At 40.4% G+C, this 27,865-nt stretch overlaps 4 protein-coding genes and 1 long non-coding RNA gene across 8 annotated transcripts in view; 2 read left to right on the top strand and 3 right to left on the bottom strand.

Annotated features, from left to right (window-relative positions):
• Positions 1 to 456: 456 nt before the first annotated feature.
• Positions 457 to 16,439, bottom strand: LOC149654919 (uncharacterized). Of its 3 annotated transcripts, XR_016370765.1 has the most exons (12): positions 16,228 to 16,439; positions 13,431 to 13,519; positions 13,251 to 13,361; positions 11,170 to 11,354; positions 10,447 to 11,098; positions 7,005 to 7,079; positions 6,867 to 6,932; positions 3,170 to 3,273; positions 2,774 to 2,848; positions 2,569 to 2,713; positions 2,320 to 2,384; positions 457 to 2,249 (listed from the first exon to the last, which is right to left on the bottom strand). It is a non-coding gene; the product is annotated as an uncharacterized LOC149654919 (long non-coding RNA). The 3 variants fall into 3 exon arrangements; XR_016370766.1 differs by having other exon boundaries at positions 7,005 to 11,098; positions 13,234 to 13,361; XR_016370767.1 differs by lacking the exon at positions 16,228 to 16,439 and adding an exon at positions 14,568 to 15,441 and having other exon boundaries at positions 7,005 to 11,098.
• A 363-nt stretch (positions 16,440 to 16,802) lies between these two features.
• LOC149654918 (COX assembly mitochondrial protein homolog) lies at positions 16,803 to 18,919 on the top strand. The gene is made up of 4 exons (XM_089846642.1): positions 16,803 to 16,989; positions 17,219 to 17,323; positions 18,488 to 18,578; positions 18,744 to 18,919. The coding sequence occupies exons 1-4, from the start codon at positions 16,932 to 16,934 to the stop codon at positions 18,859 to 18,861; spliced, it is 372 nt and encodes a 123-aa protein (XP_089702768.1). The 5' UTR covers positions 16,803 to 16,931; the 3' UTR covers positions 18,862 to 18,919.
• A 602-nt stretch (positions 18,920 to 19,521) lies between these two features.
• The window catches only part of Sec31 (COPII coat complex component secretory 31), a 27,327-nt gene continuing 18,983 nt past the window's right edge, over positions 19,522 to 27,865 (top strand). Inside the window, exon 1 of the mRNA XM_089846628.1 lies at positions 19,522 to 19,593. The gene's annotated coding sequence lies outside the window, so the exon portion shown is untranslated. The remainder of the gene's footprint in view (positions 19,594 to 27,865) is intronic.
• Positions 19,749 to 22,079, bottom strand: LOC149654917 (uncharacterized). Of its 2 annotated transcripts, none has more exons than XM_089846637.1 (4): positions 21,811 to 22,079; positions 20,683 to 20,832; positions 20,482 to 20,614; positions 19,749 to 19,998 (listed from the first exon to the last, which is right to left on the bottom strand). In XM_089846637.1, the coding sequence occupies exons 1-4, from the start codon at positions 21,938 to 21,940 to the stop codon at positions 19,980 to 19,982; spliced, it is 432 nt and encodes a 143-aa protein (XP_089702763.1). In that variant the 5' UTR covers positions 21,941 to 22,079; the 3' UTR covers positions 19,749 to 19,979. The 2 variants fall into 2 exon arrangements, with proteins under 2 accessions (XP_089702763.1, XP_089702764.1); XM_089846638.1 differs by lacking the exon at positions 21,811 to 22,079 and adding an exon at positions 21,047 to 21,181.
• The window catches only part of LOC149654916 (putative G protein-coupled receptor CG31760), a 5,924-nt gene continuing 2,469 nt past the window's right edge, over positions 24,411 to 27,865 (bottom strand). The window contains exons 4-14 of the mRNA XM_089846629.1: positions 27,643 to 27,812; positions 27,337 to 27,566; positions 27,099 to 27,258; positions 26,781 to 26,923; positions 26,606 to 26,707; positions 26,371 to 26,524; positions 25,742 to 26,066; positions 25,522 to 25,660; positions 25,331 to 25,436; positions 25,093 to 25,236; positions 24,411 to 24,662 (exon numbers count right to left, since the gene is read on the bottom strand). Of these exons, the coding sequence (XP_089702755.1) occupies positions 24,444 to 24,662; positions 25,093 to 25,236; positions 25,331 to 25,436; positions 25,522 to 25,660; positions 25,742 to 26,066; positions 26,371 to 26,524; positions 26,606 to 26,707; positions 26,781 to 26,923; positions 27,099 to 27,258; positions 27,337 to 27,566; positions 27,643 to 27,812 (1,892 nt within the window). The 3' untranslated portion in view covers positions 24,411 to 24,443. The remainder of the gene's footprint in view (positions 24,663 to 25,092; positions 25,237 to 25,330; positions 25,437 to 25,521; positions 25,661 to 25,741; positions 26,067 to 26,370; positions 26,525 to 26,605; positions 26,708 to 26,780; positions 26,924 to 27,098; positions 27,259 to 27,336; positions 27,567 to 27,642; positions 27,813 to 27,865) is intronic.

Genomic DNA, 27,865 nt, shown 5'->3' with positions numbered 1-27,865 from the left:
CGCCATAACCATAAGGTAATAACCATAAATTCGACACTATAACCATAAGGTAATAATCATAAATTCGACACTATAACCATAAGGTAATAATCATAAATTCGACACTATAACCATAAGGTAATAACCATAAATTCGACGCCATAACCATAAGGTAATAACCATAAATTCGACGCCATAACCATAAGGTAATAACCATAAATTCGACGCCATAACCATAAGGTAATAACCATAAATTCGACGCCATAACCATAAGGTAATAACCATAAATTCGACGCCATAACCATAAGGTAATAACCATAAATTCGACGCCATAACCATAAGGTAATAACCATAAATTCGACGCCATAACCATAAGGTAATAACCATAAATTCGACGCCATAACCATAAGGTAATAACCATAAATTCGACGCCATAACCATAAGGTAATAACCATAAATTCGACGCCATAACCATAAGGTAATAACCATAAATTCGACGCCATAACCATAAGGTAATAACCATAAATTCGACGCCATAACCATAAGGTAATAACCATAAATTCGACGCCATAACCATAAGGTAATAACCATAAATTCGACGCCATAACCATAAGGTAATAACCATAAATTCGACGCTATAACCATAAGGTAATAACCATAAATTCGACGCTATAACCATAAGGTAATAACCATAAATTCGACGCTATAACCATAAGGTAATAACCATAAATTCGACGCCATAACCATAAAATAATGACCATAAATTCGACGCTATAACCATAAGGTAATAACCATAAATTCGACGCCATAACCATAAAATAATGACCATAAATTCGACGCCATAACCATAAAATAATGACCATAAATTCGACGCCATAACCATAAAATAATGACCATAAATTCGACGCCATAACCATAAAATAATGACCATAAATTCGACGCCATAACCATAAAATAATGACCATAAATTCGACGCCATAACCATAAAATAATGACCATAAATTCGACGCCATAACCATAAAATAATGACTATAAATTCGACGCCATAACCATAAAATAATGACCATAAATTCGACGCCATAACCATAAAATAATGACCATAAATTCGACGCCATAACCATAAAATAATGACCATAAATTCGACGCCATAACCATAAGGTAATGACCATAAATTCGACGCCATAACCATAAGGTAATAACCATAAATTCGACGCCATAACCATAAGGTAATAACCATAAATTCGACGCCATAACCATAAGGTAATAACCATAAATTCGACACTATAACCATAAGGTAATAACCATAAATTCGACACCATAACCATAAGGTAATAACCATAAATTCGACACTATAACCATAAGGTAATAACCATAAATTCGACACTATAACCATAAGGTAATAACCATAAATTCGACACTATAACCATAAGGTAATAACCATAAATTCGACACTATAACCATAAGGTAATAACCATAAATTCGACACTATAACCATAAGGTAATAACCATAAATTCGACACTATAACCATAAGGTAATAACCATAAATTCGACACTATAACCATAAGGTAATAACCATAAATTCGACACTATAACCATAAGGTAATAACCATAAATTCGACACTATAACCATAAGGTAATAACCATAAATTCGACACTATAACCATAAGGTAATAACCATAAATTCGACACTATAACCATAAGGTAATAACCATAAATTCGACACTATAACCATAAGGTAATAACCATAAATTCGACACTATAACCATAAGGTAATAACCATAAATTCGACACTATAACCATAAGGTAATAACCATAAATTCGACACTATAACCATAAGGTAATAACCATAAATTCGACACTATAACCATAAGGTAATAACCATAAATTCGACACTATAACCATAAAATAGAATATAACGGCATAAAAACACCATGAATCAGCATAGAACAATTCAACAGCATAAACAAACAATAAAACTTAAAAACAGCTTAATAGATAGAACTAATTTTAAACCCGATTTGGATAGAGGAACTAAGTGAGAATATTAGCCGTAATTTTCATTAAATCTAAATAATAATTAACTTAATTGTAAATAAAATAAATTTTCAATGTCAGAAGAAAGACTAGAAGGTTTTTAAAACCAATAAAATATCACTTATCTTCTCGTGTCCGATGAAAAGCAAACTCTGGCTGTTTTAAACTTGTTCTTTACGATTTCTTGTCTCGTAACTTGACTGGAAATGCAAGAGGAACACGCAATCGAGATACCCTGAATTGAAAAATAAATCTATTTCAAAAAACAAATTTCTAATCAATTTTTGGAAAAACTTTTACGTTACCTTGTCAAGGGGAATGCGACTTGACTGCAAACGAATGAACCACGAAGCCCAGCAACTCGCGAAACCTTTGAACGCAGAAATAAAATCAATAAAATAATATGTAGCACATTTTCCCAAAAGGCCAAAAAAAAATATTTTAGCGGAAAGGCTTAAAATTTAGCGAAGCTTTCGGATAGAAATAAATTGGTACTTTTCTTCCAAGTGGAGCGCTCTTACGTAAACGTTAGAAGACAAACAAAAGGTAAGTACCTTTCCGTGTCCTATGTCCATGAAAAGGCCAATCCTCGCTGTACCAGGGTAGGCAAATATCAAAATGGCATCGGTGGGAAAGATCTTTACGATGGCTCGCCAAGGGGATGGCAACTTGACTCGAATGATCTCGAGAACAGGCAATCTGTATAACCCGTATATAATTATATTTAGAAATTTAAAATCTGTTTTGGGAGAAACTTACGGTATCTCGTCAAAGGGGAATGAACCTGGACTGGAAACGAGTGAACCAACCACGAAGCCCAGCAACTGACCATACCTTTAATCGGAAGTATAATTTAAAATAAAGCATCTTAGCGACAAGGTTAAAACTTGGCGCGGCTTTTGGGGAGAAATAAATCGGTACCCAAGTGGCACGATGTACGCATTCATTAGTATATACATCACAAGATGTTTGAAGAAAGACTAGAGGTGAAATTCATAAACGTCGAACGCAACGCAATATAGCAAAGTCGAAGGCAGGGCGTCGTGCGCAAAAAGCAGACGTTTGCGCACGACGCCCTGCCTTCGCCTGTGCTAAAATTGCGTTGCGTCCGACGTTTATGAATTCCGCCATAGATACCAGTAACATGTCTTTTACCTTTTCGTGTCCAAAGAAAGGGCAATCCTCGCTGTATGGAGCAACTCGATTCACCAGGGTAGGCAACTCGAACCCCGAAGCTCAGTGACTCACGAGTCCTTAATCTGAAAAAACGTGAAACAGAATGCCCCTCATTAATTTAATTCATTTGTCCTATGGGTCTTGAATAAGGCTTAGTTCCAAGCTCGTTTAATCTTCAACTGGATTAAAATACTTGGGATTCGCTAAGACTTGGTCTCGCGATCTTAAATAAGGACTAAAGTCCAGATTATCATCCCATAGGGAGTCTTCATTAGGGTTGGGGGCACGGACGGCCATAATGGTCAACTGTCGTGTCCTCGGGCTATAGCCGCTGCTTTCGGTGACTTCTTTTACCGAAGTTTCATTGCGCCGGACCTAAATTTGACGCTACCCACTTTGCCATCAACTGGCAGATGCTTCACCTTGGAATCCATTGATTCGTTAGACGTCGCTCGTGCCTTGTCGCGTTTAAAGACTGGTTCTGCTTGTGGACCAGATGGCATCACTCCTCGACTTCTCCAGGCGATGGCGCCGGCTATAATCGACCCCTTGGTGCAATTTTACAATAAATCTCTTTCGTTATCGGCTCTTCCTTCGGGATGGAAGCTTGCGAACGTTGTTCCGGTTTTTAAAGGATCAGGAAAGAGAAATAATATTTCGAACTATCGTCCGATATCTCTTACATCGGTAATTGGGAAGCTCTTGGAGGCGATAATAGCGGAGAAACTGAGCGGTTATCTTGAAGAGAACAATTTAATTCCTGCTTCCCAGTTTGGATTCAGGCAGGGACGATCTTGCACTCAACAGCTTTTGCAATCCTTTCATAACTGGGCCTCCACGTTGGATGAACGTAACCCCCCAGACATACACGTTGTGTCTTTCGACTGGTCAAAAGCTTTCGATTCAGTGTGTCACAAGAGATTGATTTTCAAGCTGGAGAAGGCTGGGGTATCTGGTGTGGTTCTTCGCTGGCTTCAGGATTTTCTGGCTAACCGCTCTCAACGTGTCGTCTACCGTGGCGAATTTAGTCAGTGTCGCCCTGTCCTCTCTGGGGTTCCACAGGGTTCCATTCTTGGACCTCTGTTGTTCAACCTATTTGTGTCAGACTTGCCGGGTGCACTCTCCGAGGACTGTTCCTTGTATCAATATGCCGATGATAGTTACATATCTCTAGCTATACGATCCCCGGCGGACCAACTGACATTGCAAAATAACATTAACAATATCTTCACGTGGGGCCTTGCTAACAACATCTCCCTTAACATCAATAAGTGTTGTTTTATGGTCATCTCTCGACGGAGCCCAAGGGATAACGTTCACTATTTTATACAGAGCGTTCCATTAAATCGCGTTGTCTCCATGAAACTCCTAGGTGTCCAGATATCAAGCGATTTAAGTTGGTCCTCTAATGTCACTCGCGCTAGAAATCGAGCGCAACGTCTGTGTGGTCTGATTCGTCGAACCTCCGGTTACTCCAAAGCGTCTATCACCCTTTATCGATCTATGTGCCTACCTGTCCTAGAGTATGCTACTCCGGTGTGGAACCCTTACTTAAAGAAGGACATTGCTTCTCTTGAGGGTGTCCAGCGCCGTTTCACGAGTTTCTACTTGAAGTCACCCAGACCAGGAAAACCAAATCACATCCCGTATGCTAGGCGTCTACAGAATCTCCATCTCTTACCATTAACGACTCGCCGCGACGTGTCTGACTTAGTGACGTTTCTTAGGCTTGCGCGATCTCCGTTCTTTGATCTAGATGATTTTGTCCGAGTTAGCTCGAGGCATTCTGTCCCCACCTACTTCGTCCCATACGCAAGATGTCTGGCCTTAAAGAACTCGTATTTCTACCGAATAGTACGATTGTGGAATAGCCTGCCCTGCGACATTCGTCAAAATTGTACACTTTCAATACCACGATTTCGGTCTCTAGTGTCTAATTTTGTCTTCAATAATTGGTTACGTGAAAATTTGTAATTTTATTTATATATTTAATTTTTTTTTTTCTGTATAGTTCTCTTTATTGTTGTCTCGTTTTGTCCCGGTAACCACCACATATAGGCTTGCCTCTGTGGTTGCCAGCGAATTATTTTTGCGAAATAAATATTATTATTATTATTATTAACCAACCGAGAGGGGCGTAAAATATTTCCGGCCACGAGGTTAGGCTTAACTAAGGACAACGTGGACCCCGAAGCATCCCGGAAAGAAGCCGAAAGGCTCCCGACTATCTCTTAGACTCGTACACGATTCAGATTCACTAGTTAAAATTCCGAAAATAATTTGGTTATATAATAGATTTAATTGCAAAAATAATTAATTTCTATTCAAATCTACGATAATATACGGCATATCTACGATGCTACCAGATTTAAAAGCCAGGGCTAGAAGTTCTTGGCGTTAGAATCTTCTAGAAAGAAGGCTGTCCAAGATGGCGTCGGTTTCCGCCAAACTGGAACTAAACTCTAACTAGACCCGAAGCGTGCCCGATCAGCCAAGGCCCTCGCGAGAAAAGAAGGGGAGAAAAACATGAACCCGGCCTTCGTGGAATGGTCAGGCGGCCCCTCATTAATTCCATTACAGGACGGGCCTAATTATATTCGGGGTACAAGTCTTACAAGCGGGGATTCTAAAATCAAATAAGCCTAATCCGACTGGAAAGTTAATTAGAGAAATTACTCGTACCTTACCGATTGAAGGACGGATCATATTTAACGCTTTCCACTTTAGGAGATCGCGACAAAAAGTACGCGCCGTCGTTTCATTACTTCGCGTTAATCTACGAGGAGCGCAGTCGAAACTCGAAGGAATCTCTAAAGGAAATCTCGGATCTAGAGAAAACTCGGGGGAAGTGACGTTGACGCGTGCGCGGGGCTGAACATATTCCCATCAAAAATACAAAAGTTCAGCTCTCCGTCGTCTGCAACGGGTCAGAGCCTGCAGTCTTGGAAATAGCGCGGGTCAAAAACCAGTTTATTAATTTCTTGGATCAGTTTTTTTTATTCGAAATCCGTGGGGGGTTAAACTGGTCCTCAGGGCCACTTTATTTATTGAGAACTTTAACGAAAATTCACGAGGGACTACTTTAATAATTATAGTCATTGTACATTTCTACTCCAGGGATATAGACTCCTTGCCCTCCTCCCTACAACCACAGCCCACTCGATCACGCTTTACCTTCACACGCTAAGAGACCAACAGCTTGAGACTAAAGCACTAAATGACGGTTAATGTTCTTACAAAAAGCTACGAAATTGAAAGACTTTGAACAAAAATACCTAACATTATTTTGCAAATGGCGTTAAAATTTCGAGCGTTTTCAACCAGTATTTTCAAAATTAGGACCAAAAAAACGGTGTGTTCCTTGCATTGAAGGCAATCTTAAGAGTTAACTCTGATTTTTGACATATTTTGGCGTATCTGGCGTTTTGAGACCAAATGGAAGGGCTTTTAAAGCCGAAGCGTGATAGAATGGGGTGCGTGTGCGTGTCCCATCATCTTTTAATAGGATTAATTAAAGATAAATTAGGGATGGGGTCAACCAATTTAATCTTATAGACGCTGGGGCTCACTGATAAAAAAATAAGCCTTACTTCCGAGACTGACTGGGCGAAACCGTTGCAAACGTATATTTGTCACATGACGTTAGAAGAAAGACTAGAAAGTTCATAACACTTACATTTTCGTGTCCAAAGAACCGCTAATCCTCGCTGTGTCGAGCAATTCCATCCACAATGAAAGGCAACTGTCAAAATTACATCCATATTAATACCAGTAAAAATAAACCTTAAACTTGTGGGAAAGTTCTTTACGATACCTTCTCAAGGGGATGGCCACTTGACTAAAACGAAAGACGCGCAAAGCCAGCGACTGACGTCAACTTATTCGTAAACTTGGCAAAATTACAAAGTTAAATTATATTTAAAGGAAAGCGCGGCGTCCATGATCACCCCGATTATTCTAGCTAATCTTCTGGACCCGAATTTTACCTTGACAAAGGCAGGAACCAATCAGACCTAACGCGCTAGTTCCCATTGGTTCCTGCCTTTGGCTTAACTACCCTTTAGCGGCCTTGGCCACTGTGTCAACGGAGCCGCGCTTTCCTTAAGCAGCGTTTGGTTGAATTCCTTCAGAGCACTGGGCAGAAACCACATTGCGTCAACAGTGACGAACCGCCATTGTCGAATTTCTTTATCAGTGCCAGTTCTGAGTTGATTGGAAAACTTTCACCGTAGAGCCGTCTAATCAGTTTCGAACGAGCAAGTACAAAGAACAGTCGCGGAAGTTGAAAGATGAACTTCCGGTAGGCGAGAAAACGGTCCCCGTTGAACCGAATCGTCTTGGACTGAACAAGTACGATGAAAGGTCGCAGAAGTCGGCTATCTGACCCCAAAAACCGATTTCGATTACCGAAAGATGAAATTCCGGTAGGCGAGAAAACGGTCTCTGTAGAACCGAATCGTCTTGGACTGAACAAGTACGAAAAACGGTCGCAGAAGTCGGCTATCTGACCCCAAAAACCGATCTCGATTACCGAAAGATGAACTTCCGGTAGGCGAGAAAACGGTCCCCGTAGAACCGAATCGTCTTGGACTGAACAAGTACGAAAAACGGTCGCAGCAGTCGGAAATCTGACCCCAAAAACCGATCTCGATTACCGAAAGATGAACTTCCGGTAGGCGAGAAAACGGTCCCCGTAGAACCGAATCGTCTTGGACTGAACAAGTACGAAAATCGGTCGCAGAAGTCAGCATTCCGACCCCAAAAACCGATCTCGTTTACCGAAAGATGAACTTCCGGTAGGCGAGAAAACGGTCCCCGTAGAACCGAATCGTCTTGGACTGAACAAGTACGAAAAACGGTCGCAGCAGTCGGAAATCTGACCCCAAAAACCGATCTCGATTACCGAAAGATGAACTTCCGGTAGGCGAGAAAACGGTCCCCGTAGAACCGAATCGTCTTGGACTGAACAAGTACGAAAATCGGTCGCAGAAGTCAGCATTCCGACCCCAAAAACCGATCTCGTTTACCGAAAGATGAACTTCCGGTAGGCGAGAAAACGGTCCCCGTAGAACCGAATCGTCTTGGACTGAACAAGTACGAAAATCGGTCGCAGAAGTCAGCATTCCGACCCCAAAAACCGATCTCGTTTACCGAAAGATGAACTTCCGGTAGGCGAGAAAACGGTCCCCGTAGAACCGAATCGTCTTGGACTGAACAAGTACGAAAATCGGTCGCAGAAGTCAGCATTCCGACCCAAAAAACCGATCTCGTTTACCGAAAGATGAACTTCCGGTAGGCGAGAAAACGGTCCCCGTAGAACCGAATCGTCTTGGACTGAACAAGTACGAAAAGCGGTCGCAGAAGTCAGCATTCCGACCCCAAAAACCGATCTCGTTTACCGAAAGATGAACTTCCGGTAGGCGAGAAAACGGTCCCCGTAGAACCGAATCGTCTTGGACTGAACAAGTACGAAAAACGGTCGCAGCAGTCGGAAATCTGACCCCAAAAACCGATCTCGATTACCGAAAGATGAACTTCCGGTAGGCGAGAAAACGGTCCCCGTAGAACCGAATCGTCTTGGACTGAACAAGTACGAAAATCGGTCGCAGAAGTCAGCATTCCGACCCCAAAAACCGATCTCGTTTACCGAAAGATGAACTTCCGGTAGGCGAGAAAACGGTCCCCGTAGAACCGAATCGTCTTGGACTGAACAAGTACGAAAATCGGTCGCAGAAGTCAGCATTCCGACCCCAAAAACCGATCTCGTTTACCGAAAGATGAACTTCCGGTAGGCGAGAAAACGGTCCCCGTAGAACCGAATCGTCTTGGACTGAACAAGTACGAAAATCGGTCGCAGAAGTCAGCATTCCGACCCAAAAAACCGATCTCGTTTACCGAAAGATGAACTTCCGGTAGGCGAGAAAACGGTCCCCGTAGAACCGAATCGTCTTGGACTGAACAAGTACGAAAAGCGGTCGCAGAAGTCAGCATTCCGACCCCAAAAACCGATCTCGTTTACCGAAAGATGAACTTCCGGTAGGCGAGAAAACGGTCCCCGTAGAACCGAATCGTCTTGGACTGAACAAGTACGAAAAACGGTCGCAGCAGTCGGAAATCTGACCCCAAAAACCGATCTCGATTACCGAAAGATGAACTTCCGGTAGGCGATAACCGATTATTTGTCTCGCAACGATCAAGTTCGAGTAGCGGCCGCGGTGATCAGTAAATTCAACACTCAGAATGGCAAACTAATGAGAACCATACGACGTGGCAACCCGCTCAAAGTTTCACGCAATGCTCAACGAGTCTAATCGACCCACGAACCCAATGATCCACCGATTAGTCTCAAAATTTGTTTATCAAAATGATCATTACACTAAAGGCCTTTTCAGACTGTACAACCTTTTGACTCTAAGGGCTCGTTTTCATAGAAGCTAGAAAATTCGAAAACGTTCACGCTTCGCGAGCTTGAATACGCACGGTGACGTATTTTTTTCGAACGTTGCGTGAAAATTTCGAGCGAAAGCGGAAACGTTCGAAAAAAATACGTTACCGTGCGTATTCAAGCTCGCGAAGCGTGAGCGTTTTCGAATAATCTAGCTTCTATGAAAACGAGCCTTAATACGTCCGGGTCAAAAAGTAGAGTCAAAAAAATTGGACACGGTTGATCAATTTTAAATTCGGTGATCCAACTTCCTTTAGCGAGACCAAACTAGTTTCCTGACTCAAGTTGACTCGTATAAATGAGTCAAAAAGTTGTAGGGTCCAAAAAGGCCTTAAGGCGATTTAATTGTTTTTTGATTTACCGATAAAAGATACTAAATACCAGAGCTGCGCTAATTAATTAGTTAATTAAAATTCTAATTAATTAGCATCATTTACCGATTGAGAATGGTAATTGAATTTTAATTACATTAGTGCTAATTGAGATATAATTCTAATTATCTAACTAAAATTATTTAGATTTATCATTAAGTAATTAGCCAATTGCATTTCAGTTAAGCTTTTACGCCAAATTGTAGTAAAAACTAAAAATCGAGGAATTTTGTAGGAAATTCACGGGTACAAGTAATTAATTAGAAATTAGTAATTCTAATTAATTAGTTCGATAAATAAATGCCTAATTTCCAATCAATTACTTCATAAATATATATTTAATTGGCTAAATCTAATTCAATTAATTGTCAGTTAATTAGCGCAGCTCTGCTAAATACACGGCCTAACTAAGGCCCGAGGTAATGAAAATAAGGACTTACCAATTCGACTTGGGACTTGGTTAACCCTAGCTTAACACTCTGCTACTCTTTAAGGCGCGTTAATTAAAACACTTTTAGTTCGATATCAAATTATAAAGACTGATCTCCGCCGCGACTAGAGAGTGACTGAGCCCGAGACAGAGTTAAGCAAATAGTAGAACACGACCGTGTCAGAACATCCGAGACTCGAAATGACTGTCCTGCCGAAAGCGAGATATTCGTGACGTAATAGATCACGTGACACGCCTTATCTTCTTATCAAATCTTATCTATATCGCGTGTCCACCAAGGTCTATTGTAGACCACTTTTACGAAACGAGGAGGAAAATACAAGGGGGTGAAACTTTGCCTTCCGTAGCGCGTTTCAGCGCCTGCGCCGCGGGTATTGAGAATTTGCACTATTGTAACCTTCCGCCACCGCCTTATTTAAGGATAGTCGCGAGTTTCCGCTCTAGGGGTGGCAGGCAGACTAGAGGATTAACACCCCGCGCGTTACCTTTGACCTTTCCCTAACTATAAAAGGTTCTATCGCTGAAAACGTATCATTCAGTCTCTCACCACTTTTCTAATGGCTTGGACCTTCTTCTATTGGATGTCATCGTCGAAATTGGTAATTACTAATTATTATTCAGTCGTTCTGTTTGTAGAAAACCTAGATTCAGTACAAATCAAATTTTAGTTTACCGGGACACGGATTAACTCACGCTAGGATTGTTCACTAACCGGGTGTCCAACGTCACGCTATCGCCAACTACGAGTTCCGAATTATTCCTAGTGTTCTTTAACTTCTTCAAAAGCGGGTTAAACGACTCGATACGTCTCTTGGGGAGCTGAGCAAATGTCGGCCCATAATCAAGGACTATGGCAGGAAGATATCCGACCAAGTCATCATTCCGAACTCGTACAAACTGGAAGAAGAACCAACACTTGACTTAGTTCCTGCTTTCGTTAATCTTGTACCGTAATTATCCGCATTATTTTAATTATCATTAACGTAAATTAAAACTAAACTATTATTTTGAATAAAAATATTATACAATGTTTGCGTTTTAAGTTTGTCGTGATGAAATTTAATGTGGGGGGGATGAATAAACAGCAAAGAGACCCTCCTTTTTAACTCGCCCGCTATGCTAAGCTCAGTATCATATACTCACTGACAGTACCGCCCTTGTGGGTCATTTTCTACGCTTTTTGATAACGTCGAACGTTCGGTTATTACCTTAGCTTATTGAATTCAACAAGTTTGGTAATAATAGGGCTTAATTGGGGGAATATTGCTACGATGCGGCGCATTCCCATACGTACACGGGTATTTTGAACTCGCAGTTACATCAAACAGGGACGGAGTAATGAAGCAAAAGTCTACCCCTCCATAGTCATAACAATACACTAAATAAGCCTTTCTACTAATTATTTCGCGGGAGGGTACGAACGCCCTTCATCTCTGCTTTTTCCCCCCGGCAACATTTTCTTTTCCCGGGTGTATAGCCATCGTCTCTGCCTTTTCCCCCGGCAACATACGGATTGTATGTAAAGGCCTATTAAACGAGGCAAATACCGCATACAATTCTGCGCACCTTCGACGCGCTGGCCGTTAGTAAAGACACGCGTCACATGATTGTTGTTTGATACGAGAAATATTCAATATTATAAATAAGCTCACGAGGCTAGAGCAAGCGCGTGTTAGCTGGCTTACGGCGCTTTAAGCTATAATGGTGTACCACAGAAAGTGTTGTAATAAGAACTGTACCAGCAACAACAGGTATACAAGCGCAGAAATAATATCTATACCTAGTTCAGACCATTTTATTATCACAGTAATTAAAATTGAAATTAAATTACTACTAGTTCTTAAAAAATTGTCAGAAGTCTTTCCAGAAGCTCGCCAAATTTATGAGATACCATCACCATGGATTTATAATAGAAGCTTACGCATCCTGGATATTTCACTGTAGCCTTCAGTAAGGCATTTTGATTTTAAACACATTTATGCCATAAAAATTCGCGCGCGTGGGGACTGGGGGGGGCTGATGACGTAGAAAATGAGGCAAACTTTTTTCCTCGGAGCGCGTGTGCGCGCGCTTTTCTAAAAATTATCTCTCGCGCGCTATTAAAAATTAGAACTCGATCGCGTGAAAAACTTCCATCCCCTCTGAATTTGCCTCAAATTCTACGTCACAAACACTTGTGCCAGGCTGGTACTAGCTCGCGCCATTTCAGACGAGGAATAAATGTTGTGCGCGTTTTAAGGCGAGTGGAATATCCAGGAAGCGTAAGCTTCTATTATAAATCCATGACGGAACAGGGTACGCGTATAAGCCTTTGCTAAAAAACACCGTGCTGAGAAGTAGTGGTAACCATAGTAACTAGGGAACGCCACAGTTCCGTTTTGGGAACAGGGGGCTACGTGCATTTTGACTGACTCCGAGCCTCCCCTTATACATCCTCCTTGATAAAAGTCTACAAGGATATAACCCTAAAATGCGACACCCCTATCAAAAGTCTATGAAAAAATAACCTGTCCCGTTGTTCTTTTAGCTGACCCGGCTATATCTTTTGAACCGTAAAAGATAGAATTAATTTTAAAACAGATATGGATAAAGGAACTAAGATAGAATATTATCTAAAATTTTTATTAAATCTTAATAATAATTAACTTAATTATAAATGAAATAAATTTTCAATGTTGGAAGAAATACTAGAAAGTTTCTAAAATCAATAATATAACACTTATCCTCTCGTAACAGAAGAAAAGCAAACTCTGGCTGTATTAAACTTGTTCCTTACGATATCTTGTCTCGTACCTTGACTGGAAATGCAAGAACACGCAATGGAGTAATGGCACCTCTCTGTTTTTGGCTACGTTACGCTCTATGAGAAATTAACATGGATTGCCACTACTCTATCGATATACCCTGAATTAAAATGAATCTATTTTAGAAAAACCAATTTCTAATCAATTTTTGAAAAAACTTTTACGTTACCTTGCAAATTTATTTCGCAAGAAACGAATGAACCACTCGACCAAGCCTCCTTCCCCTGTTGGGAATAACCACGAAGCCCAGCAACTGACCTTTGAACACAGAAATAAAAGCAATAAAATAATATCTAGCACATTTTTGAATACCCAAAAGAGTAGTTTCGGTAGAGAGTGTAGGCAGAGGGGTATCCCTCCCTCCCTCCCTCTAGGGGCGCTTTTGTAAGAGGGGATACTGTACGCGCCTGGTAGAGGGGATGACACTGAGCTAAGAGATAGAAGTGAATGACGTTTGCATACGTACAACTGACATTACTCAAAAGATTAGAAAAATATTTTAGCGGTAGTGAAGCTTTTGGATAGAATTAATTGGTACTTTTTTTCCAAGTACATAATTATTAATTACAACGCTAAGTTCCTAGCGCGTTTATTCTTCAACTGGATTAAAATACTTGGGATTTGCTAATACTTGGTCTCGCGTTCTTAAATAAGGACTAAAGTCCAGATTATCATCCCATAGGGAGTCTCATTAGGGTTGGGGGCACGGGCGGCCATATTGGGATCAAGCAACCGAGAGGGGTGTAAAATATTTCCGGCCACGAGGTTAGGCTTAGCTAAGGACAACGTGGACCCCGAAGTATCCCGGGGAAGAGCCTAAGGCTCCTGACTATCTCTTAGACTCGTGCACGATTCGGATTCATTCATTAAAATTCCGAAAATTATTTAATTCCGAAAATAAATTGGTTTTATAATAGATTTAATTCCAAAAATAATTAATTTCTATTCAAAAGTACGATAATATATGGCATATCTACGATGCAACCCGATTTAAAAGCCAGGGCTAGAAGTTCTCGGCGTTAGAATCTTCTAGAAAGAAGGCTGTCCAAGATGGCGTCGGTTTCCGCCAAACTGGAACTAAACTCTAACTAGACCCGAACCGTGCCCGATCAGCCAAGGCCCTCGCGAGAAAAGAAGGGGAGAAAAACATGAACCGGCCCTTTCATTTGTAACAGAATGCCCCTCATTAATTCCATTACAGGACGGGCCTAATTATATTCGGGGGACAAGTCTTAAAAGCGGGGATTCTAAAATTAAATAAGCCTAATCCGACTGGGAATCAATTAATTAGAGAAATTACTCGTACCTTTGGCTGACGTTACCGATTGAAGGACGGATCGTTTTTAACGCGTTCCACTTTGGAAAATCGCGACAAAAACCCGCAGCGTCGTTTCATTACTTCGCGTTAATCTGAGTCCAGCGACCGCGCTTCCCCTGCAGTCAAAAGAATCTCTAAACAATGCCGACTCAATTTATAAAGGCCCATGCATGCCTCGGTTTTTTAATTTATTTTCGCTTTTTCGAATTCGCCAAAAAGTGCCGCACAGCGACTTGGCGCTCTTCGATACAGAGGATTCAAAATGTTTTCGCGCCGCGTAAGAGCCAATAAGGGTGAGGGAAACTACGGCTATGCGGTTGAGGGGGGGGGGGAGTATACGACTGTTAGGGACTCTTTGGAAACGGAATCTCGCGGTCTCGCCTGTTTTTGATGTGGAGGAAATTATTTTCGCAAAAGTTTATAAAATTTAACTAGTTTATGTTTAAGTTTCTTATATTATGAAATATAATTAGGGACGGGATTTTAAAAGTTTAAATGAATGTAGACTAATGGCGAGGAGTGTGATATTTTTCATTGCGATAATACCGCTTTGTTACAAAATGTTAATTCTGGTCATTAATAAGATATTATAATTTTTGTAATGATATATGTTAATTTCTAGGGTAAAAATTTTTTTCTTATCATCATTTATTCGTATTTCCTCTTAATTTTAAAAATTATGCTAGAAAAAACGGATATTTTAGGTATCATGCATTTTGGCGCCAAAATATTTTTGGCACCAAATTTAAATTCATTCAAATATTTATACAACAGAAAGCGCCCTCTAGCTCCTGGGAGAGGCGGCCGATAAAAGCTCCGGTCCCCTACTCCCGAGGCACCATGCATGGGCCTTTATAAATTGAGTCGGCATTGCTCTAAATGAAATCTCCGATCGAGAGAAAACACTCGGGAGGAAGTGACATTGACGCGTGCGCGGGGCTGAACATATTCCCATCAAAAATACAAAAGTTCGGCTGTCCGTCGTCTGCAAGGGGTCAGAAAATACAGTCTTGGAAATAGCGCGGGTCAAAAACCAGTTTATTAATTGCATGGACCGGTTTTTTTATTCGAAATCCGGGGAGGGGGGTTTACTGGTCCTCGGGACCAGTTTATTTATTGAGAAATTTAACGAAAATTCACGAGGGACCACTTTAATAATTCTAGTCATAAATTTCTACTCCAGGGATATAGACTCCTTGCTTTCCTCGCTACAACCACAGCCCACTCGATCACGCTTCGGCTTCACATGCTAAGAGACCAACTGCTTGAGACTAAACCACTAAATGACGGTTAATTTTCGTTTTAATGTTCTTACAAAAAGCTACGAAAGTTTTTACACTTTGAACAAAAATACCTAACATTGTTTTGCAAATGGCGTTAAAATTTCGAGCGTTTTCAACCAGTATTTTCAAAATTAGGACCAAAAACGGTGTGTTCCTTGCATTGAAGGCAATCTTCAGAGTTAACTCTGATTTTGGACATAATTTTGCGTATCTGGCGTTGTGAGGCCAAATGGAAGGGCTTTTAAAGCCGAAGCGTGATAGAATGGGGTGCGTGTGCGTGTCCCTTCATCTTTTAATAGGATCAATTAAAGATAAATTAGGGATGGGGTCAACCAATTTAAAACGAATGATAAAGGTTTACTCACTTTGTCAGGTAAAACTTTTGGCATCTATTGGCTGTTCTCGACGGAGCGCCCTTTTTGGCCACGTGTGTCTGTTTGTGGGGATGAATTTCCAGTAACCCTTTGCTAACCTAGCCCCGTGACCCCGTCCCCATCCGAACGCGTCCTGTCTTGTTTGTCTAGTGTGTACATGGACCGCTCGAAATGGACCGTCTGAGCTTACTTCGTCTGCTGGCAATTTCGTGTTGTAAGTTTGTAACTTGTTGTTAAGAATGCAGGGTTGCCATATTGGGCTGGAGATCCTCCAATTGGGCTTCTTCTCTAAAATTTTGGGGTTTTAAAAATATTGTCAGTATTGAAATTTCTAAAACAAAACATTCCAAATTTACATGATAAATTTATGGCTTGTTTTTGGGCTGGATAGTCTAGATCCTAGGCGGTTTTTGGGCTTCTTTTCGAAATACCGATTGGCGGTTTTTTGGGCTTGTTTACAATTTGTTTTTGGCGGATTCGAGGATTTCAATCTGGCATCCCTGTTTATTTTGTTAAGAATGTCAGGCCAAAACATTGGACGTCAGTCACGTCACTCGCAAAAAAAACAGTTGCGCACTGCCCACTGAGTGCCCAGCCTGACTTTGCGATTTATTTTTTTGTGAAATCGCCTAATAATAAACTTAAATGCGCTAGTTTGGGAAAAATTAAAATTGTTTATTGAACTGTTAATTAAAATGGATTCGCAAGTCGGTGTTCTACCACCGAATTTCTCCAAAGGACCACACGGATTAGGTAAAATATAAACCAAGGCTTCACAGGTACCGATTTTTTTTCCTTTTTTTTTCTCCCACCACCGTCCCACCAGGCCACCACTCACTCTCTCACCAATCAATTTTGCCGCCAAAGAAGTTGAAAGAACTTGGGTTGTTAAGCCTTGGTCTCTCTCACATCTATATAATTATAATTTTACTATTTTAGTATTAATTAGAGTTTTAATTACGCGTAATTTGTTTAAAAAAAGGTGACCCAAACGACAAAAGTTTACGGCGAGTCGAAACGGAAGTTTTAATACCGATGAGAATGCGAGATATTGCCAAGAATGAAAAATGCAAAGAATACGTGAATGGTTAGTTACAGCAGCCTAAGGGAGCCCACTGGTCCTATAATTCCTAATTCCTATAAATTCCTAAATTTTTGAACCAGTCCTATAATTTCATGAAAGGTCCTATAATATCCTATATTTTTGACTTGGTCCAAGTTTTCGTATAGTATAGCATCAAATTTATCAAAATTTAGCTTTTTTTTTATCCAGATGACATTTGAATATACACTGAAAATTGCGGAGCTCGCTTAGCATTTTTTATATATTATATTTTAATTAAGTTCTTCTGAGTTTTCAAAGTAAAATCCAATTTGTTTTTTTTTGAGATTTTTCTACATAGTTCAAGCCCCAAAATTGTATTATATATGAGCATTTTTAGTCCTATATTTTCCTATGAAAACACGTGTTTTTCCTCCTATAAAATCCTATAATTCCGGAAAAAAATTCCTATTTTTCCTATAAGGAATTAAAATTTAAGAGTGGGCTCCCTGTAGTTAGTTAGTTTAAGTTTACTGAAACCTTTTTATTCCTTCTATTTGACGCTTTACTTTCAAAATGCGGCAGTTTTTTTCAATAAATATCATTTATTCAAGGTTAATTAAAGGAAAATTAATTACATTTAAGTTGCGGAAATCAATTAAAATATATTTTTTCCATGGTTTTCTATATTTTACCCTTCGTATTACAGGCAAGGTTTTGTTACCTATGGTTAGGTTAAGTTAGGTTAGGTTAGGTTCAGATTAGGTTCAGGTTCAGGCTCTACATAAGGCACTAGTCGAGGTATTTGACTACTAAAAAAATGCCTTGACTACTAAAATAAATCGAAATCTGGGGGTTCGCTAGTCAACTTGACTAGTAAAAACATGTCCCAAATATTCGTAAAGCACGCGTATCACTAGTCAGTGACTACTAAAAAAAATATCCTTATGTAGAGCCCTGTTCAGGTTAGGTTATATTTTTAGATATTTTATGGTATTTGGTGGCTAGGAAGAAGGAACTGGTCGGCAGTGGTTTTTACGCTCGTGAAAATATTAATTAATTTCCGCTGCGACTTAAATGTAATTAATTACCATATAATTAACCTCGAAGAAATGATATTTATTGAAAAAACTAGTGTATTTTGAATGTGCTAAGGGCTAAACCGTGCTTAGCTTTTCCCCGTGATAATAGACTCGCCTATTTTGACAGATTTCACAAAATGCTGCAAGGAAAATGGTATGACAATGGTTTTAACTTGTCGCAATGAAAATAACCGGTTGAAAGAATGTATGGAAAAATGGTTAGTACCAATTTGATTTAAATTTAATTACACAGCCAGTTTAAGGGTCTTAAGTACGTAACTGGGGCTGGGGTCCGGGGATAGTATTTGTAGCGTAGGCAAGGCTTAGGCTTAGATCCCACAGCCACAGGCTTACTTTGGTTATAATTTGTCAATACTGTTAAGGTTCAAAGACGAATCGTTTCGTCAAGAATGCACTGACATTTACCTTAAAGAACGCTCTCAGTATCGAGAGCTAGGGAAAGAGAAACACATGAAGAGGAAAGACTCTGTCATGTTTTGAAATTAACTATCTCAATTTTGTCTTAATATAGAAATAATAATTGGTATTAATTTATCTACATTTTGAATTATCATTTCACAGACTATAAATAGGCCTAAAATATCGTTGAAAGTTTGGGCAAAATAGGCCTAAAATGTCATTTCAAGTTTTGGGCAAAATAGGCCTAAAATGTCATTTCAAGTTTTGGGCAAAATAGGCCTAAAATGTCATTTCAAGTTTTGGGCAAAATAGGCCTAAAATATCATTTCAAGTTTTGGGCAAAATAGGCCTAAAATATCATTTCAAGTTTTGGGCAAAATAGGCCTAAAATATCATTTCAAGTTTTGGGCAAAATAGGCCTAAAATATCATTTCAAGTTTTGGGCAAAATAGGCCTAAAATATCATTTCAAGTTTTGGGCAAAATAGGCCTAAAATATCATTGATAGTTTGGACAAAATAGGCCTAAAATATCATTTCAAGTTTTGGACAAAATAGGCCTAAAATATCATTTCAAGTTTTGGACAAAATAGGCCTAAAATATCATTGATATTTTTGGGCAAAATAGGCCTAAAGTATCATTGACAGTTTGGGCAAAATAGGCCTAAAAGATCATTGAAATAGGCTAGAAACTTCAGTCAAAAATCATCTGTTTAAAAATTCATAAAAATAGGCCAAAAAGATATCATAGAAGAGTCCAAGATTGTGAAATCAAGTTCTCTTCATTTCTGAAGAAATCACTGAAAATTTCTCAGGTGTGTGAAATCATTTTATTATTAAATTAATCCCGAAGTGTCCCGGGTCTCTTGACAGCGCGTACAAAGCTACGTTACATAGAGACGTATCTTTGCACGTGCTGACAACCGATGTTGTACCAAAGTATATATACAGGGAATAAGTTGCGTTCGCATTCGAGATATTTTTTTTATTTGTCAATGGCTTTAACAATTACAGATATAATATTTGGTTATTCAAAATAATTTCGTATATTGACGAGTGGCGCGTGTTTTAGTACAAGAATATATAGATATTAATTATCTCCCTTAATCGTTTTAATCGTAATTTGTGGGAAAGAGTAAAATGGTGAATGAATGAAGCGTTTTCAAGATGTAGGAGAAAACGGCTTCAAATAAGCCGCCCCTTAAAATAGACCAAATATCCTGAAAAAGATCCCGTAAAGTAGACATTAGTAGACCAAAATATAGGCCAGGAATCGGTTAAAACAAAAATAGACATTAGTAGACCAAAATATCTGTAGAACAAAATATAGGTCAGGGACATTAAAACAAAAATAGACAGTAGAGGCAAATATTAGACATTAGTAGACCAAAATATAGGCCAGGAATGTTAAAAAAAAACAAAAAATAGACATTAGTAGACCAAAATATACGCCTGGAATGTTAAAAAAAAACAAAAAATAGACATTAGTAGACCAAAATATAGGCCTGGAATGTTAAAAAAAACAAAAAATAGACATTAGTAGACCAAAATATAGGCCTGGAATGTTAAAAAAAACAAAAAATAGACATTAGTAGACCAAAATATAGGCCTGGAATGTTAAAAAAAAACAAAAAATAGACATTAGTAGACCAAAATATAGGCCAGGAATCCATTAAAAAATAGACATTAGCGGGGAAACTTACTTGGTCTTAGGGGCGGCTAGTTCGGAACATTGAGATGGATTCTCAAAGTTCTTTTGGAATGCGGGTGGAGCGTAACGATTATACAATCCCCAAATGCTGTTCATCAACTTGTCGTTATATTTGGGGGGCGTGACTATAATAGAAAGATAATATTTAAATCTAATTATCAACTTGGATTAGTTTTAATTGGGTGGTGCTTACACGCGCTGGTGACTTTTTGTTTTGAAGAAGCTCCGGTTTCGTCTCGGGGAAAGCTCGTAGTTCTAGCTTGTTCTCTTAGGATATTTTCGTGGATTTTCCGCGCGCTAAACGCGGCGCATGGAATGGCGGCCATTATTAATCCAATGCGATCTGAAAACGGCGTAAAATTAATCTAAAAAGGCGTGAGAAAATTGGAACTTATGTAAGGCTTAAAGGCTATTTGGCTTCAAATACGTAATTAGGCTTAACAACTTTTCGCGGTTTTACTTTTAATAGTAAAACCGCGAAATTAACTCTAATTTATTCTAGTTTTTAGTACGAATCAAAGAAAAAGACGTGAATGATTCGTTTTAATTGACTTTACCTAATTAGTTTTAAATTTTAACCGAAAAAATGTCATAAAGTTAGGCTTAGTAATAATTGCAACATCACAATTGATCGAGCAGGCGACACAATAAGAACCCGTTACCCTAGGGCCTAGGCAGTAGGCACGGCAAACCACATTCCCCCCCCCCCCCAAATCCCAACAATTACGTAATTAGGCTTAACAACGTTTTTCGAGTTAATTTCGCGGTTTTAATACATAGTTTACAGGCGTAGAGGATTCCTACCATTAACACCAGGAGATAAAGCGACTTAGAGTGTAAAATCGTCTGCTATTTTACACTCTAAGTTGCCACTTGCCAGGTCTCCTTGTGCAAATGGTATGAATCCTCCATGCCTGTAAACTATGTATAGTTAAACCGCGAAATTAACTCGAATTTATTCTTGTATTTATCAGGAATCAATGAATGATTCGTTTTAAATTTTAACTGAAAAAAATGTCATAAAGTTAGGCTTAGTAATAATTGCGACATCACAATTGATCGAGCAGACGACAATAAGAAGCGTAGAGATTCGAGAAGTGACGCTCGTTAACCCTAGGCACGGCCAACCGCGGATAGAAGGTTATCTAAGTTGGCCATGCCCTAGGAGATAAGTTTTGGGGCTAGGTTTAGCCGGGTTTCGGCCTTTGGGCTAGTTTTAGCTAGGTTTCGGGCTAGGTTTAGCCGGGTTTCGGGCTAGATTAACGGAGGCAACGGGGTGAACGGACAGACACAGCCGGTGTGGCGTTTTAACTTTACTAACCTATCAGGTCTCGCCAGACAATCTTGTATTGGTCCTGGGTAATCTTGTAATAGGCGTCGCCTTCGCTCTCCTGGTTAAGGGTGAACTTAAATAGGTCTAAACCTTTCAGAAGCTGGTAGTAAAAAATCATAAAATACTTGATAATTAAACAATAAATGGAAAATGAAAGACAATTTTGGGGAAACTAGAATGAAAACTCGAGGGTCTAAACGACAAGGCGATCGCCAAGGGAATGGGGCGCGGATTATCTCTTAGCGAACTTATTTATATTTTTAGGAAAAACTGAAATATTATCTCTGTTCTTTCTACACTTACATCGGGGTTATCCGGCACTGTCGCGAAGAGGACAAATTGACTTATCTGATCTTTGAAATACAGAGCTCAGTCCGCGGCCATTCTGATATACCAGGGTTCATACAAACCCCGAAAACCTCAGGGAAAAGGGAAATCAGGGAAATTTGCCGCGTCAAACAGGGGCCGAGTAATTAAGCAAAATGTTCGTGAACATACCCTCCTCCATAGGATAAACATTACACTAAACTTTGGAGGCTCGTAACTCTGGTTCTACTGGGTAACTGGAGATACGGTGATGTCCTTTGATTATGAAATAGTCCTATTTGCCCCCCCCCCCTCCTTGGTTAACATTTGCTCCATAGGATACTCCATATACGGGGAAAACCTGGAAAACTCAGGGAAATTGGTTTCCAAAAGTTGTACGAACCCTGTTTTATAGAAACCAAGAAGGAAGGCTCTAAATTTATTCATTCAAAATTTAAACGATACGAAATTTAGGCTTAAACATTTTCACGATAATTCGCTACTTTATTGTTAAAATTATATCGTCACCCCTCGCCCCTCCCCCCTTTCGGTTTCTTCATTTTAATCCCGCTTCACAAGGTTGCCAGTAAGTGGCGTGGTTTGGGTCCGAATTGAGCGGAATTGTTTACTAGTTGACCCCCTTAACAATAATGAAATGGGTCTTAAAAAAAGGTCAGGGAAAAAGCTGTAGAAGTGAATTTCTTGGGAACCCTCCCTGAAAAGGTCCTTGGTTGAAATTGGCGATAGGATATCGGCGTTGCGTGGGTCTAGGGAGTTGAATGTATCCCCCCGTTTAGCGCTTTGGTGGCCTGACTCTAGTCTTAACCACCGCCGTCGGACGATAGCGTCATTCGAGCTCCGTATTAAATTTCAGACGTCGCTACAATCCTTGAAAGATAATGCCCTATTTGTAACAACACAGTCGCTCGTCTACGCTCTGTGCTCCAACCCTGGCCATTAGCCACACTCCTGGGGGGAGGGGGGTACTGTATCTCTCCTCCCTCTCTCTCTTGTTAATTTCTATTAACGCAAACACCTATAATTGCCTCACCCCCGTATCTGCCGCGTTAATATGTGCGCGGGTATTGTATACTAAAAGCTTGGGGTTGCGTCAAACAGGGGCCGAGTAATTAAGGAAAATGTTCAACTTATGGTATCGTCTCACTTATTCTTATTATGTTACTGCCCTTCCCTTCGTGACGTCACACCCTCCTATCTCTTACCTCGGTTTTGGCGACCATATTGGAAGTCGTCAGCTCAGGCCATACAATTTATACTACCAATATTGACGTCACGTCCCCGTAGCTCCTCCCCTCTCAGTAACCCTCTATTCAATGCTATTTTTTTATATAAAACTGATTTTTATTTCGACTTCTTTGGTTTAACAATAACTATATATAATACGGTTCAATATTACGTAATTTTTTTCAGAAATTATTATTTACAGAATTATTTTACGTATATAGGTTTTTATTTATTTATTTGGCACGAGTTGTTTTTTTATATTTCTCTCATTTGGGTTCATATATAATAATTTACTTCGATTAACATTAGTTTAAACTTAATTATTTTTCCCCTCCAAAATTGAACTCTATCTTAGACTATTTTCTATATATATATTTTAACTTTAGTGCAGGATTCAAGGACCGAGTCTATAATTATCCGAGTCACTGATATTTTACTTAAAATGTATGTCAGCGACACTTTAAATATTTGTTTTAAATTGTTAGTGACATTTCGAATATTTGTTTTAAGTGTCATAGACACTTTAAATAATATTTTTTCTTAAAATGTACAGTGACACTTTAAATATTTGTTTTAAGTGTCATAGGCACTTAAAATAATTTTTTTCTTAACGTGTCAGTGACACTTTAAAGGGATAATGAACTTATCCCCTAAATTTAAAATCCCCTTAATTATAACCTAGATAATTTTTCGAGTCGACTTTAAATCCGCCTTTAATTACGACGAATTAAATCGTAATTAATTCTAAATAGGATTAATCTTATTCCGATTAATCTTTAATATACTTTAAATATATTTTTCTTTTTCTAATATATTTTTGTCAATAATTTTATCACAGATTCTTGTATTGTCCGAGACTTTTTTAATAGTCCTACATTTTTAAAGGGTTTGTGACACACGCGGCGGGTCTTTAAAGGGAGAATGAAAGGGTTTTTATCTTTCCCTGACTAGATAGCGGCGTCTGGCGCTTTTTCTGCGAATTTTTTTTTCCACAAAATTTTCCGTGGCGGTTTTTACCTTTTTCTGCGAATTTATTTCCGCAAAGAAATTCGCCCATTGAAAACCAGGCTTTAGACGTGTTCGCTGACGAGTTCGGCGGCGGGCGATATTCTGGAGGCGGGCGACTCGGTGCTCTCGAATTTCATGTACATGGATTTAATGATGGGACTTTGCGTGTTATTGGCTTGGTTGAAGAAACTGCCGTGTTTAGCTTTCAAATGTCTATTGTTCATTTCCATGTGAACTATTTTCATGAATTCGATTTGCGCCGCCAGTTTCTGGATTTCTTCCTGCGTGTCACAAAATGAAACTCTTAATTATCCCTTTGAAATATATTAGTTAAACCAGGGATTGATGTAATTTTAGAAGTAAGAATGGAGCTCAACGGTTAGTATTTACTTCAGTCTGTCCGACTCGTAGCCCACCCAGTATAGAGCCCCCCCTACCTCCAACACGGATAACGAAAAGTTTAAATTGTCTTATTGGCTCAGTTTTAAACTACGTTTTGATGACGTTGCTGCATGACGGGCAAAGCGGGGAAAAACACCCGTAATTCCATTTTACCTCTGTCGCTATGACCCTCCCGCCTCTTCCTTCATACCCCCCTCTGTCCCGTGGAAGGGGGTCCGGGACTTTGACTCTGTTCTCCATTCATGCTTCTAAAATTAAATTATCCCATGGCTAAACTACTAAGGGGGCGTGTTCATTTTTGAAACCAACTTTGAGTTCGTCGTTTTCTTGGTTGAGATCCGGCGTTTCCTCGTGCATGAGACCGACGCCGTTCAGCGAGAAAGAGGCCGTGACCCCGCGCGCCCTCGCTCGGTTGTCCCACGTGTCGCCTTGACCTTTCATCACGCGGTAAAACTGCGCGCGCGCGCCCCGCAAAAACAAAAAGACAAACGAGTCGGTCCCTTTGTACTTACGTAGGGGTTAAAATAATTGGTCTGAATGGGCAAACCTTTGGTCCAAAAATGAGTATAGTCGTGACTGTCGTGCTCATTTGAGTTCGAATGAAGCCGAACAAGTATTTGATATCGGGTCCGGCGTGCGGTAAAATCACCAGGCTAAACGGGGACAGAGAGAGAGAGAGAGAGAGAGACGCCATTTTGAAAGGATTAAGGCCGCGGTCTAATTAACTCGATTACTCACTGAATTAATAACATGATTAAATTGATTATGGTGATATTATAAACAGCCCACGTGATGTGTTTGGCCTCGTTGAAGAAAGACTCGGCGTTACGAACGTTATAACATACTTTTATGCCCCACAGTAAAAATAGAAATTCCCCTGCGAAAGGCGTAATAGCTCCTTAATTCATTCGACCTTTGTAAAGGGGGGGGGCGGGGCGGGGCATTATAAGGTACTTACCTATTGCTAAGCTGTGATCCCACCAATTATAATCGCATTGTTTAAACTTGAGGTGATACCAGTCGGTCAGGTAGATGGCGACGGGCGTCGAGGAAATGGTCCAAGTGCCCAAGTAGATGGCCATGACCAGAAGAATGGGGAAAAGCCAATGAAGGAGTTGCTTATCGGTCAGTTTCAGTTTGTGGGCGGATTTGACGCGATAGGTCAACGAAACTCGCCACGTTTTAAGCAAGAGGGCGCTGTACGTGATGCAGAAACCCATGTGACGCGTCCATTTAGTCGCCACGCACGAGTACGAGTCCAGCACCGGGAAAATAGCCGCCATCTAAACGGAACCGCCGTTTAATAGACATTCCATTAAAGCTAGCTTCCCACTTGACCGAAAATGACCACCGAAAACTTTAGCGCTGCGGCAAAAAATTGAATTTTACGCTGGACTTCGACGGCAAGATTTTAGTTCGGTATTTTCACACGTACGACCGAATTCAGACAGCAAAGGGCTGTCGACCGAAAGCGGTTTCAGTCGCGGAAGATGTTTTGCCGCCGTGTTTCCGTCGGGTTTTCGGTCAAGTGGGAACTAAGCTTAAGAAGACGTTTCGGAATAAACGAGTGAGAAGTGGGGTTTTTACCTCGCCGTACATGATAGCGCATCCCAACAGAGTTATGCAGAGGAAAATGGGGCTGGCCACTTGAATGACCTTCAGCTTTCGGAAGCGGTAAACGTACAACATCAAAATCAACGTCAAAATGATGCAAATAATCGAAATGGTCAGCAGTGAAATCCTAAGAAAAAGATTTCCATTTCGTTAAACGGGGGGTCCGAAGGGCTATCTTAGCCAGCCGGTGTCAGAAGGGTTAGCGTACCTGAAAGCCCAATTGTACCTGGACAAACATGGATCGTCGTTAACGCACGTTTCGCATCCTTCTTGACACGGTTTACAGACAAAGAGGATATCGTAAGATGGACTGAAAGAAAATGACCCTTACTTAACTATCCCCCTTAATTTAAGCCAATCTTGTCCGTGGCTAGCTTACTTACCTATGAATGGCGTACTTATCTTGCCAAGCGGCTTCCACCAACGTCCCGTTGAAGACGGGTTGACCCATGGCCGAGTAGAAACCGTCCCGACAACGGCATTTGTAAGCGCCCCGAGACCAGCCCTGACCACTCTCGAAAATGCACTAAAAGTTCGTTAATCATTAAGGATCTTTCAGTAGATCCAATCCAACTTTTTGACTCAGCTTGATGGGTCAACTCGAGTTGAATCAACTAGTTGGATCGTGTCAATAGAGGTGTCTCCTCATTTGTGACGTCACTGCCTGGGCAAAACGTCATGGGGCTTTAGGTTAGACTTACTTGACTGGTTTCATTGTGACATTTATGGGTTCCGGCGAAGAAGAGTATTTCTTTAGAGTCCGTGGCTTGTCCGGAGGAGCCATTCTCCCACGATACGACGTCGCACTGATTGACGTTCAGGTCGCTGACGTCAATATCCACGCTGATCAAACCCACCAATCTAAAAGTTGAAAGACGTAGGCTCGCTCGCGTCAAGTGGGGCTGGGTTGACCAGGGTTGGGGGCGGTGTTAAGCTTACCTTTCGGTGGTGGTTTGTCTCTTTTTGGAGGTGGTCCGAGTGTCGGCGTAGGTGAAGGCCGCGTACGAAACTAGCCATTGTCGTTTTTCGCAGTAGTAGTAAGGATTGGACCAGTAGCCTCCGCCATTGTTGGAACGTTCCCTGGCTTCCTCTCTGGGCAGTCTGTGTCTCTGTCCACCACCCCGAGCTTCTAAAACCTCTTTGGCTTCTTTACTCAACCAGGGCATGTCCTGAAAGACATCAGCCCAAGATGAATGGATTTAGTCTTACCCGGGGGGGGCAGAGTGGAAACGTCGACGTTGTTACCTTTAAAACGGTGTTCTGCCTTTCGAATATAAAGGGGGTTGCGTTTGACCTATGAACCTCGGCGTAGAATAAGGGTGACCCCAACGAACCGTTCCCCACCCAGATAAGACGACCCGAGGAGATGCCCTTCTCGGACTTGAACAATTTCTCCAAAAATGTCCGTAGCAAACCTTGATTTTGAAATTTCAAATGAAAAGTATTTCGTCGCGTAATTACTTCCGGT

The sequence above is a fragment of the Phalangium opilio genome, unplaced genomic scaffold (genome assembly GCF_054372755.1).
Source record: "Phalangium opilio isolate 3A_F unplaced genomic scaffold, DU_Popi_V2 ptg000079l_1, whole genome shotgun sequence".
NCBI classification, from domain to species: Eukaryota; Metazoa; Arthropoda; class Arachnida; order Opiliones; family Phalangiidae; genus Phalangium; species Phalangium opilio.
Note: the sequence above shows the minus strand (reverse complement) of the source record. Positions and strands in the feature narration are given on the sequence as shown.